General features: G+C 38.9%; 1 protein-coding gene across 12 annotated transcripts in view; it reads left to right on the top strand.

Annotated features, from left to right (window-relative positions):
• KLHL31 (kelch like family member 31) overlaps positions 1–12,167 on the top strand; it is a 131,146-nt gene that overhangs the window by 10,988 nt on the left and 107,991 nt on the right. For 11 of the 12 annotated variants that reach the window (XR_006717283.1, XR_006717278.1, XR_006717276.1 and 8 more), the window contains 2 exons: positions 4,213–5,417; positions 7,132–7,870. Coding sequence is in view for 1 of the 12 variants with exons in the window: in XM_045498553.1 (XP_045354509.1) it covers positions 4,246–5,417; positions 7,132–7,864 (1,905 nt within the window). In the remaining 11 variants the exon portion in view is untranslated. Of the gene's footprint in view, positions 1–4,212; positions 5,418–7,131; positions 11,745–12,167 lie in introns of those variants that run through there. The other variant, XM_045498553.1, reaches the window with a different exon arrangement.

Here is a 12,167-nt window from a genome sequence, read left to right as displayed (position 1 = left end):
CAGTTGTTAAAATAGTGAGATCCTTCCGTACGGAGTTGATCCTTCTGTATATCTGGATATTTGCTGCCCTGACCTCCCCCTGATTCCCTCCCACCCCTCCAGCCTTCTCCAAGAAGCCCCTGGGCCCCACTGTTATCCAGCAACTGATGCCTTACACAGAGTGCTCCAGGGAAGCCTCTGGAACTCAGCTCCAGAATCCATGCTATTAAGTAGGCGCCTGTGAATCCATGCTATTTAGTAGGCGCCCTGTTTTATCAGTTGTTGAATATCTTAAGATATTTAAGATATCCTATATGCTACCAATGAATACAGTAGTCACCCGTTATCCACAGGGGATATCTTCCAAGACCCCTGGTGATGCCTAAAACTGCAAATAGTACTGAAGCTTATATATATATATATATATATATATATACATATATATATATATATATATATATATATATTTAAGCCTATATACATACACACACTCTATGTTTTTTCCTATACATACATACCTCGGATAAAGTTTATAAATTAGGCGCAGTAAGAGATTAACAACAATAATAATAAAATAGAATAGGGGCGCCTGGGTGGCTCAGTCGGTTAAGCGTCCGACTTCAGCCAGGTCACGATCTCGCGGTCCGTGAGTTCGAGCCCCGCGTCGGGCTCTGGGCTGATGGCTCAGAGCCTGGAGCCTGTTTCCGATTCTGTGTCTCCCTCTCTCTCTGCCCCTCCCCCGTTCATGCTCTGTCTCTCTCTGTCCCAAAAATAAATAAACGTTGAAAAAAAAATTTTTTTTAAATAATAATAAAATAGAATAACTATAACAACATACTATAATCCAAGCTATGTGAATGTGCGCTCTCTTAAAATATCTTACTGTACCTTACTCACCCTTCTTGTGATGCTGTGAGATGATAAAATGCTTACGTGACAAGATGAAGTGAGGTGAATGACATAGGCGTTGTGATGTAGCATTTAGGCTACTATTGGTCTTCTGTCCAGAAGGACATCATCTGCCTCCGGACCACAGCTGACCATGGGTAATGGAAAGAGAGGAAAGCAAAACCACAGATAAAAAGGGGACTACTGTAATCATTTAATGATAGATAAACGGAATATTTACCTTTTCGGTCTAAAACATTGATACTACTCTTCAAGTTCAGGATTTCCTCCAAAATAATGAGTGATTATAAGCCCAACATTTATGGGAATAAAAAATTGACCAAAGGGGCTCTTCCAAGAAAATAGACCAGGCTTTTCCCAAAGACATTGGTGCTTCTACTCCAGATGGTAGAAACTGATGTTTTAAAAAAATTATTGTATTTACCTAGTTACTTGTTGCCATTTTATACTGGTATGCCTTGTCTGTCTAACATAAATTACATATTGTATTACTCCATCACTCCCAGCACAGTGCTGCCCAGACAGCAGTAGGTGTCTGATAAGTACTTGCTGAACAAAATTTTTACATTTCCCCAGAAAAATCCATCAAGAGGACACTAACCACCTAAGTCAAAGGCATTTGAAGACTAAACTGATGCGGGTTTGGAAATCTATTTCACAAGGTCAGGATGCATCTGGCATTGCTTGCAGGAAAGAATGAAGCAGGACATATGTGCTGCCGTCTTGTAAACAAATATAAATATGAATATGACAATCTGAACTTAATGAGGAGGACAAAAGGCCCTGGCAAAGAGATAGATCTTCTCTGTTTCCCATGTACTTGCTATGATTCTTCTACATCAAAGGAATAAGGACAAACAAAATAAAAAGGTTATGGAATTCTTAACATATATTCCAGTAATTAAATTGAAGGCCTTTCAAGAAGGATCAAAGCCAAGTTTTATCCTTCAGAATGAATTCAACAGTGAGACTTAAAAGACACACACACACACACACACACACACACACAGAGCCTTCAAAAAACTATGAAATGCCTGAATACCCAAATACCCATCAGTAGGAGAATAATTGCATAAGTTTTATACATCTTTAGTATGGGATGCTATGCAACTATTAGAATGATGTGAATGCATGTGTGTACTGATACGGAAGTAAGTACATAACTTATGGTAGGTGAGAAAAAACAAACTGCTGAATAATACAGCATCAATGTGTTTTGATGTAAGTTCTCATATAGTGGTATGCTGGAGCTGACTTGTACTGGCTTCTGAAAGCCAACTGTTACATTTTCAGGAATTTGACAAGCTGATTGTTAAGCAGTGGATAGCTTAAAAGCAGCCACAATGAGTGCATTTGCACTAAAGAAATCCATACCTTACAAAGAAGGACTTTTTCACCTTTAAGAGAGCTGGTTTATCAACACATCACTGCTCAAAAATATGCAAATATAAGTTTGTATAAGCTTATCCAATTATCTGGAATAATATCTACCAAAGTGAGTTGTTGATTTATAAATACTGATTTTGCAATCTTAAAAATTAAAAAAAAAACAAAACAGTAATCTCCCAAAAAAGTGAATACTACCATCCTGGTGTAAATAAAACCCAATGAAAAGTCCAAATATAACATCTTCTGGTGACTAAGCTCAATATTTTTAAAAAGTCTAAAACAGTTTAATTAATGATATTTTAAGGGCTAAGCATGTATTTGTTAAACTTAGTATATTTCAAGTCTGTTTAATACTAAAGCTTAAATCACCTGAAAGGTTCAGAGCCACTTCATATCGGTTTAAACTGGCTCAAATATTTATAACATTGATAATGGAAAATGGATACTATCCATATAAATATATCTTTATGAGGATAATACTCTATGAGGCACATTCCTAGATTTAGATTTAGCATCAAAGCAAAGACTGTATCAATCATACTCCCATCAATAATATGTGTGGAGAGCACCACACCAGTATCTGATATATGAAGATTAAAAATATTTTAACCATCTGATAAGCAAAATGTATCCACAAAAAAAATAAATAAAAAGGATTTCTGTATTTCAGTTGACAGTTCCCTAATTATAATTAGTTTAGCTTTAAAAAATGTATTGATCAACTATTTGTATTTTCTGTGAACAATCTAGTTACCTAGTCATAGTCTTTGATAATTTTTAATTGGATTACTTTTTTATTGTTAATTAATTGTTGGAGTTCTTTAAATATCATGTTAATTAACTTATCTGTCAAGAGTGTTACAATTTTTAAAAAGGTGGGGTGTGCCTGGGTGGCTCAGAGGTTAAGCATCCAATTTTTTGTTTTGGTTCAGGTCATGATCTCCCAGTTCTTAAGATCAAGCCCACTTGGGATTCTCTCTCTCCCTCTCTATCTGCCTCTCCCTGACTTGTGTGCACACTCTCTCTAAAAATAAATAAATAAACATTGAAAAAAAGAATGTGACAAACATTTTTTAAACATCAATTTCTTGCCTTTTAAATAGCTGGTGTTATTTTATAGTTTCCTTTTTTTGTATTCAGACATTTCAGTCTTTTCCCCTATGACTTCTGGATTTGGGATTATGCTTAAGAGGGCCTTTCCTACCCTAAAATTAAAAAAGAAAAAGAAAAAAAAACACCTACTTTGCTCTACTTTTTGTACACATTGCGTGTGTGTGTATGTGTATGTGTGTGTGTGAGTGTGACTTAGGGATTTCATCCATCTGGAAGTTATTTTAGTGACTAGGTAGAGTAGAAATTAATTAAACTAATGTATCATTACAAATCCTTAGCCACTGATTTTTAAATTCCACATTTATTCTAATGTATATATACATTTCACATGGATTCCTGAATTTTAGTATTTTATTGAGGAAAACTTCAGAGTAGTTATAATTCATTTTTTTCGTGAGAATAAACTAAGCCCTTCAAGTGATGTGTAACTACTATTCTATAAAACTATACAGCTAGAACAGAGAATATTTGATCATTTCTGCTATATAAAATTACTTGGCAGTATAGGTATTGAGAGGTCTCATTTGATAATATAAATCTTTCCAGAATTGTCTTCAGTGCTTGATGCTGAAGCAAACTGTCCATAAAATGTGCATCTGGTTTAATGTAAGTCTTTAAGCCCATTTTTGAGGTTTAATCTACATTATGCTATTAAAAAAACTATTATGAAAAAGAAGGTTCTCAGTGTAACATTTCAAAGCCCAATGCACAGTTAAAATAAAACCATGCCTTTCTTTCTTTTCTTTCTTTCTTTCTTTCTTTCTCTTTCTTTCTTTTTCTTTCTTTTCTTTTTTTTTTTTTTTTTTTTTTTTTTTTTTGTAGCAAAATCTTGCCTGTGACAGTGTGTTTGCCAACATGGCCCCCAAAAAGAAGACTGTCAAAAAGAACAAAGGAGATATCAATGAGATGACCATAATCGTAGAAGATAGCCCCCTAAACAAGTTAAATGCTTTGAATGGGCTCCTAGAGGGAGGCAATGGCCTTAACTGCATTTCTTCTGAACTAACAGATGCTTCTTATGGCCCCAATCTCTTGGAAGGCTTAAGTAGAATGAGGCAGGAGAACTTCCTTTGCGACTTAGTCATTGGCACCAAAACCAAATCTTTTGATGTTCACAAGTCAGTGATGGCTTCATGCAGTGAATACTTTTACAACATCCTAAAAAAAGACCCATCTACCCAAAGGGTGGATCTCAATGATATCTCACCACTAGGCCTGGCTACTGTCATCGCATATGCCTATACCGGAAAGCTGACTCTCTCCTTGTACACGATAGGAAGCATTATTTCTGCTGCTGTTTATCTTCAGATCCACACCCTTGTGAAGATGTGCAGTGATTTTCTGATACGGGAGATGAGTGTTGAGAATTGCATGTACATTGCTAACATTGCTGAAACATACTCTTTGAAAAATGCAAAAGCAGCAACCCAAAAATTTATCCGGGATAACTTCCTTGAATTTGCAGAATCAGATCAGTTTTTGAAACTTACCTTTGAGCAAATTAATGAACTTCTCATAGATGATGACTTACAGTTGCCTTCTGAAATAGTAGCATTCCAGATTGCAATGAAGTGGTTAGAATTTGACCAAAAGAGAGTGAGGTATGCTGCAGATCTTTTGAGCAATATTCGCTTTGGTACCATCTCTGCACAAGACCTGGTCAACTATGTTCAGTCTGTACCAAGAATGATGCAAGATGCTGACTGCCACAAACTTCTTGTAGATGCTATGAACTACCACTTACTTCCATATCATCAAAACACATTGCAGTCTAGGCGCACGAGAATCCGTGGGGGCTGTCGAGTCCTTGTCACTGTTGGGGGACGTCCAGGCCTCACTGAGAAGTCCCTTAGTAGAGACATCTTGTACAGAGACCCTGAAAATGGATGGAGCAAGCTTACAGAAATGCCAGCCAAGAGTTTTAATCAGTGTGTGGCTGTGATGGACGGATTTCTTTACGTGGCCGGTGGCGAAGACCAGAATGATGCAAGAAATCAAGCCAAGCACGCAGTCAGCAATTTCTGCAGGTATTTGATCCTTTATTAGAAACTCAAATGGTTTAATATAAGACAGTTTCCCTGACAGAAGTAAATTAGTCATTTCTGTTAGTTCATTGGCTCAGTAAATCAATAACAATAATCCCACATTACGTGTACACAACAGTTCACATTACATGAAGTACATGCATATATAAATAGTGCACTCCAGATTTCTGAATAAGCCTAGGAAATGAGCTGGGAAGATGTGGTTATTCTGATTATACATGTGAGAAATCTGATACCCAGAGAAGTTATACCACTAGTAAGTAGTAATTTACATTTTCTCATTTATAGTATGGCGCCCTTCCCAATACATTGTTTTTCTGAAAACAAACTAGGTACAAATGTAGTTTTTAACACTAGATGGTAAGAAAGATCACAATAATACAAAATTTATTTTAAGTGACTGTCACTGATGACTGTCAGATTTATAATTGGCAGATACAATGAGATCGTTAAACACGTGACAGGTAATTAATTTTAAACATTTATTTGAGGACTGAATACCTTAGAAAATATCTACATTTTTGATGCATGTAGAAACAGTAAAAGTATAATATAGCCTTCAGAAAATGGAACTCAAATGCCATGTTATTTTTGTATATTTATAACAACTTTCATATATTTGAAATGTCAGAAAGTCATGCTTCTATCATGGTACAAGTACAAAGTCAAACAACTAATGAGCAAGATCTGAAAATTTATACAGCATATCATGAAAAAAATTCTTTATTTCATTATAAGTCTGTGTGTCATTTAAATGAATCCAAACAATTAACTGATTTTTGTCCTTTATAAGAGTGGTTAAGCTTTGATTTGGAGGTTAAATGTGACAAAAACGAAGGAACATCAAACTAATGGAAAGAATCTGTGTTTACAATACTTTGGAACTATGTAAACAGTTGAAACAGGTTTTCTATGACTGCTTATTTTCCTCCTGCTGATAACTCTTATTAGGATTCTAGCCACTGCTTTTGCAGTATTGATTTCAATGCCTTGTGGCATAATAACTGTAATATCAAACACTGAAAAAATATACCTCTAACCTAAAAAATCTTCCCTGCGCAGAGGTGCTAGAAAATAGAAAGGTATCAAAAATTAGGCATCTGTTGATGTTTTTGGATATGAGTTCCATTGATCTCATTCTAAACAGATGATAGAAGACTTGGTTGAGTGACTTAGCTTTACTGTTGCAATGGCCAGGACAGGTGTGTAAATGAGAAGGTATTGGTGAGAGATGGAGAAATCCAACTAGCCAACTCCTATCTTAAGCAGTGAGAATGAGCGAGGGATGGCTGGTGTCTGTAGATATGTGGAATTGACGTCAATGTGGCAGTGTTCCCTTTCTGCTTGCCACAAATACCCAGTTTGCACGGCCTCCCCTACATGCATAAATCTTCCGCATGATGGATATTTGAGTATGGAGGAAGAGGGACTGGAAGGTTGGGCTCTGGGGGACTTCTCCAAGTGACAGCGGGTTTTATAAACGGGAGGAGGAGGAGTCACCAATGCCTACCTTGCCTTTTCCAAGTGTCACGCTCTTTTACTGGCTGACACAGAAACACCAGCCTCCAGGTGAGGGGCTGCGCTCTGTTGGTAGGGAAGCCTCCTTGCAGGAAGTGTCAACATTTCCATTTGTGGACTCACGTGGGTTCTCCAGCTGCCGCCAACAAGGCTGTCACACTTCCTCTGCCATTTTCAGATATGATCCCCGCTTCAACACCTGGATACACCTGGCCAGCATGAACCAGAAGCGCACGCACTTCAGCCTGAGCGTGTTCAACGGGCTCCTTTACGCCGTGGGCGGCCGCAATACCGAAGGCAGTCTGGCCTCGCTGGAATGCTACGTGCCCTCCACCAATCAGTGGCAGCCGAAGACGCCCCTGGAGGTGGCGCGCTGCTGCCACGCCAGCGCGGTCACCGACGGCCGGGTGCTGGTGACCGGCGGGTACATCGGCAACGCGTACTCGCGCTCGGTGTGCGCGTACGACCCCGCCGGCGACTCGTGGCAGGAGCTGCCGGGCCTGAGCACGCCGCGGGGCTGGCACTGCGCGGTCACTCTGGGCGACAGGGTGTACGTGATGGGGGGTAGCCAGCTGGGCGCGCGCGGGGAGCGCGTGGACGTGCTGACCGTGGAGTGCTACAGCCCCGCGACTGGCCAATGGAGCTACGCGGCGCCGCTGCTGGTGGGCGTGAGCACGGCGGGAGCCTCGGCGCTGCACGGCCGCGCGTATCTCGTGGGGGGCTGGAACGAGGGCGAGAAGAAATACAAGAAGTGCATCCAGTGCTTCAGCCCGGAGCTCAACGAGTGGATGGAGGACGACGAGTTGCCGGAGGCCACCGTGGGCGTGTCCTGCTGCACCCTCGCGATGCCCAACAGCGTGACCCGGGAATCCCGAGCCAGCTCGGTGTCCTCCGTGCCAGTCAGTATCTGAACCCAGGTAGATGCGGGGACGCAGGAAGAACAAATAGGCGTTCGTGGGTAACCTTTGAGTTAGCGGAAAGGAAAATATATAACCTTTACTACAGTGATTGTATCTTAAACTATATCGAGGCCTATGTCTTGGTGGTTTTAAATTCCGGGTATGGCTTAATCTACCTCTGGGTCTTTTTTTTTTTTTTTTTTTTTTTTTCTGTAAGCCACAAAGAAAAGAAACCACTCCTTTCACCGGCCGTTGGGTGGCAGGCCGAATTCATTGCAGGCAGTCTTCCACCAGGGCGTTTTCCCTTCATGCATAGCGGTTACACCCACATCTGAGAATTTTCTTTTACCCTTCAGTAGACGGGAAGCTTATTCGAGTAAGCAGTTTCATGTACAAAAGTTTATCTTCCTCTTTCTCTTTTTCTTTAGGAAGTTAAAAGCATTCATAGCTTTTATTTTAAAGTGGAAATCCGTCTATATCCATAAAGACTTAATTCTATATTTAAATGCAGTTTCTTTTTCTATACGTGGCTGAGTAAAGAATATTGAAAGGCATCCCATGACAAAGTCATAAAGCTTAAAACAACGTCTGACTGGAAAGTAACAGGGATTCCTCCCTGTAACTGTCACATTGATACCTTTGGTTTATCCCTTGTTGTCTTTTTCCTCTGTGCCTCAGTCTCCAGTGTAGTTGCTATCAAAAAACACTGCTCTCAAAGAAGAGAACCACTAGTCATTTAGTTTATGGTGTAAATTTAGATCATTTTGTTATTTTTCCTACAAGTGTTTGCACTTCAACCTTCCTCCCCATTAAAGGAATTGCAAGTATGATGGGAGCCTTACTCTGACCCTAAAAACTACACGGAGATGCAAACTTGACCCAATGTAAGCCCCAAGAAAGAACATCAAATAAAACTATGGCTGTAAGGATCATTAACTTAAAGCTTATGTAGCCCGAAGGTTATACAACTGGTAACAGTAATGTGATTTCCCCCATTTTTTTTTTTTTTTTTAAATGGATGAGAATGAAGGGAACGTTTGGAATTCTTGGGTTTGGCAATAACATCCTGGTGGTAAATGTCATTGTTTTCCATTTCACAGCAATCCTCTTGATTTCTTAATTAAAAATCTAACACATTTATCTCACATGGAAATATCAAAATAATATATGCCCATTCTGTTATATATGTTTTCACTTCATCTGCTCCAAATTAGCTTTGCAAATTAAGGTGTATCCACTTGATATCATTTTATTACATGTTTGCCAAGTTTTGGAGCAAGGGAATGATTGTAGTAAATGATACATATTTTCCTTTCTTATAATTTATCACTTTATTCTTTGATAGTTTCTTTGTTTTGGAGAAGTGGCCTATCAGTTATGGGTTATGTGCAATTAGGTTTTGAAAAATAAAACTATTTAAATGGTTAAACACAGGATACGTGGAAATGTAACTGGGTTCTCATTAATCCCATTTCTCCTACCTTGTGTAGATAGGTTATTGCTAGAGTTACAATATTTATATTTAAAATATTTTATTTGAACTGTGAAAAGTGGTTCATGTAGTACACTTTGTGGAACAATTTTATATCATTGCCCCTTATGAAAAGTTCAGTTTCTGTGTATTTAATGGTAACACTTGGGTAAAACCCACGACACTATAAGTTGAGAACAAGGCATTGTTAATGTAAAAACACTGGGCTGTTTCCTCACCCCACACAGAACATTCAGAGCTTCTCCACGTACGGAGCAAATCTAAAGGTATCTGCTCCCTTGACTCTCTGTTCAGGCTAGAAAGTAAAGCTGTATAAGAAACTAGTTTATGGAGCAAGTTAAGTCACTGAGCCCCTTAAGTTACCATTGTACAAACCACAGATAACCCTTGTCCTTGAAGCATCATTGGGAAAATAAACTTTTCATTTTTAATAAATTATTTTGGCCACAACCCACAAAGCCTGTGTGAGGGTGACTATAACATCTTTTAGTTTGATATAAATGTATGTTCTTGTACAGTTGAGATGCCTGTAGTATATTACAAATTTTGAGAGGAAAAAAAAGTGATTTCTTATGGATTATAGGTCATAAGTGGGCAAATAGACATAATTCCTGATGTGCACCAGTAGTGTCTCCCGTTGAGATCCTAGAAGTTCAGTGAAGTGGAGGGCCTATGGCTTGGAATGAAATGAGAATCAATCAGTTGTAACATTTTATCGTGGAAGAATGAGGAGAGATTGACACTAGAGGATTTTTCAGCAATCAGAGCTTGATGAGAGCTTGGTGCAGACACGGAAGTGGCTTTTTAGAGATGAGATTGGAGACATGTTGGAGCTGGGTAAATCATTTGAAATTACCGTGTCATGTATTTTCTACGTTGTTTATTTGAAGACTGAGAAAACCCACGTGTCTGGGCGTACCAGGTTCCTGGGGAGTTGCTGCTCTCCCTTCTGTTTCAACAGTTAGGTCCATAAATAAAGACCAATATGAATTTAGGATCCTGGAATTTCTGACATAACAAATTGGTAGGGAGCATGGAACATTAAGTGTTGGTGAAAGTGCTGTGTCCTGAAACATCCCTCACTGACAACTGAAAGACACGAAAGTATGTAGAATCAAACTAATGCGCGTCACTTTTTGCGCACGAGCGAAACGTACTCTTTAACCCTGCCATTGAAGCAGTTGCCCCTAGAACCGCGACGGTTTCTCCATGTTTCCCAACTGGAAAAGCACTTCATTTTCCATGTGTTTAAAGCATTCAATTACACTTCTGGTCTCAGGATCCAACCCTATACCTCCTTTTATTTTTCTGAAAGAAAAGGACGTGTTATTTTTGTAATGCCAACATCCTGTGACTAAATAAAAGCATCAGTTCCACCTATCAGAGCAATAGCAAGTTACCCAGTGGCTGAAATAAGAAGCTTTCTTTTTCTGAATGGGCCAGAGACCTGATGTGCGAGTCTCAAGGAAACAAGACTGTCATGTGGTCTGTCCGTTGTTAGCGTGCCACTGTCGTCCCTGATGCTCCAGTTGCTTTCGGTGTCATTGAATGAGTTTTGTGTTTACTTTCTCTGTTGTAAGACTGGTTATGAATAGAAGGTCAGTGATGGTACAGATTAATATAATTCTAAACAGTAATTAGACGGTAGTGGGGTGTTACGAGTGAAGAGGTGTAATTGAGGCAAGAAGGAAGTGAAAATGTACTGAATGGTTCTATGGTTAAGGCAACACAGCAATTATAGTAAGTGTATTTTACAAATATGCATGTAACTAGAGGCTTCCCTGGAAATATGTAAGTGTTAAAAGGTCAATTTTTTGCTGGTTATCTCGGCCAAATGCCTTCAGAATTTATCCAAGACACTAGATAAAAGAAACTAAAATCACTTCATTTAATTTTTTCCCTGAGTTACAAAGCAATAAGTTTATGTAATCTTCTCTGAATGATTCTTCTGAATTCTTTTCTGAACAAATGTTCTCTGAATGAGCTATATCCCCATCCCAGCCACGGATGAATATGTCTTCTAGCACAAGGCAGCATTATAAGGAATTATTTTTCAGTATGTCTCTTCATATCAGTGAAAACTGTAGCAAAATTTCCTCAATGCTCCTCTCATGGTAATTATGAGAACTAAAGAATCTAAAATATTAAAGATTTACCCTCCAGCACATTCAGAAGGTAAAAACCATTTAAATTTCCTTCCCAGAGAATTTGAGATGAAATGCTTGTCTTAGATACTCCTTTCAAAACAACTTTGTATCTAGTCAGCAAATTCTGGCAAAAAAAAAAAAAAAAATTCTTTGCTTAAAACATTCTGGTACCATATAAGGAACAACAAACTAAAATGTATGTGGTGTCTGTAACCTCATCACTACCAATAAAGCTGCATTCAGTAAGAGCTCAGTCAGTGATCCACGTGGACAGTTTTGTAGTGTCCTTTGTGTGATAACTGGGGTGTGTGGTTTCTTCCTCTAGTTAGTTTTCACGGTGACTCACTTCAGCAAAACACAACAAGAAAACGAAATGAGATGATTGAAGAGCTGTTTCAGCTGCTTGAGGACTGGTAAAGGAAAAATGTATTTTTATACATCGAGAGTGATTTGCTTTGTAGCTCAGACAAAAGCCTACGTTTGGTCTGTCTCAGCCCTGACCACTTAGAAGTCATAGATGAAGTGTGGTGGTTTCTAGTCTCGTTCCCACCCTGACCACAGCCAACCTGGCATGGACTCTGGTTCATCATCATTTGCATCGAAACTACATGTTAGGAAATGAAACTGTATTTTGTGCCAACAAAACCCTCACAGCCTTACTCTTCCACCTCACCTT

This window comes from Leopardus geoffroyi, chromosome B2 (assembly GCF_018350155.1).
Source record: "Leopardus geoffroyi isolate Oge1 chromosome B2, O.geoffroyi_Oge1_pat1.0, whole genome shotgun sequence".
Lineage (NCBI taxonomy): Eukaryota > Metazoa > Chordata > Mammalia > Carnivora > Felidae > Leopardus > Leopardus geoffroyi.
The sequence above is the reverse complement of the archived record's forward strand: the minus strand, read 5'-3'. Positions and strand labels throughout refer to the sequence as shown.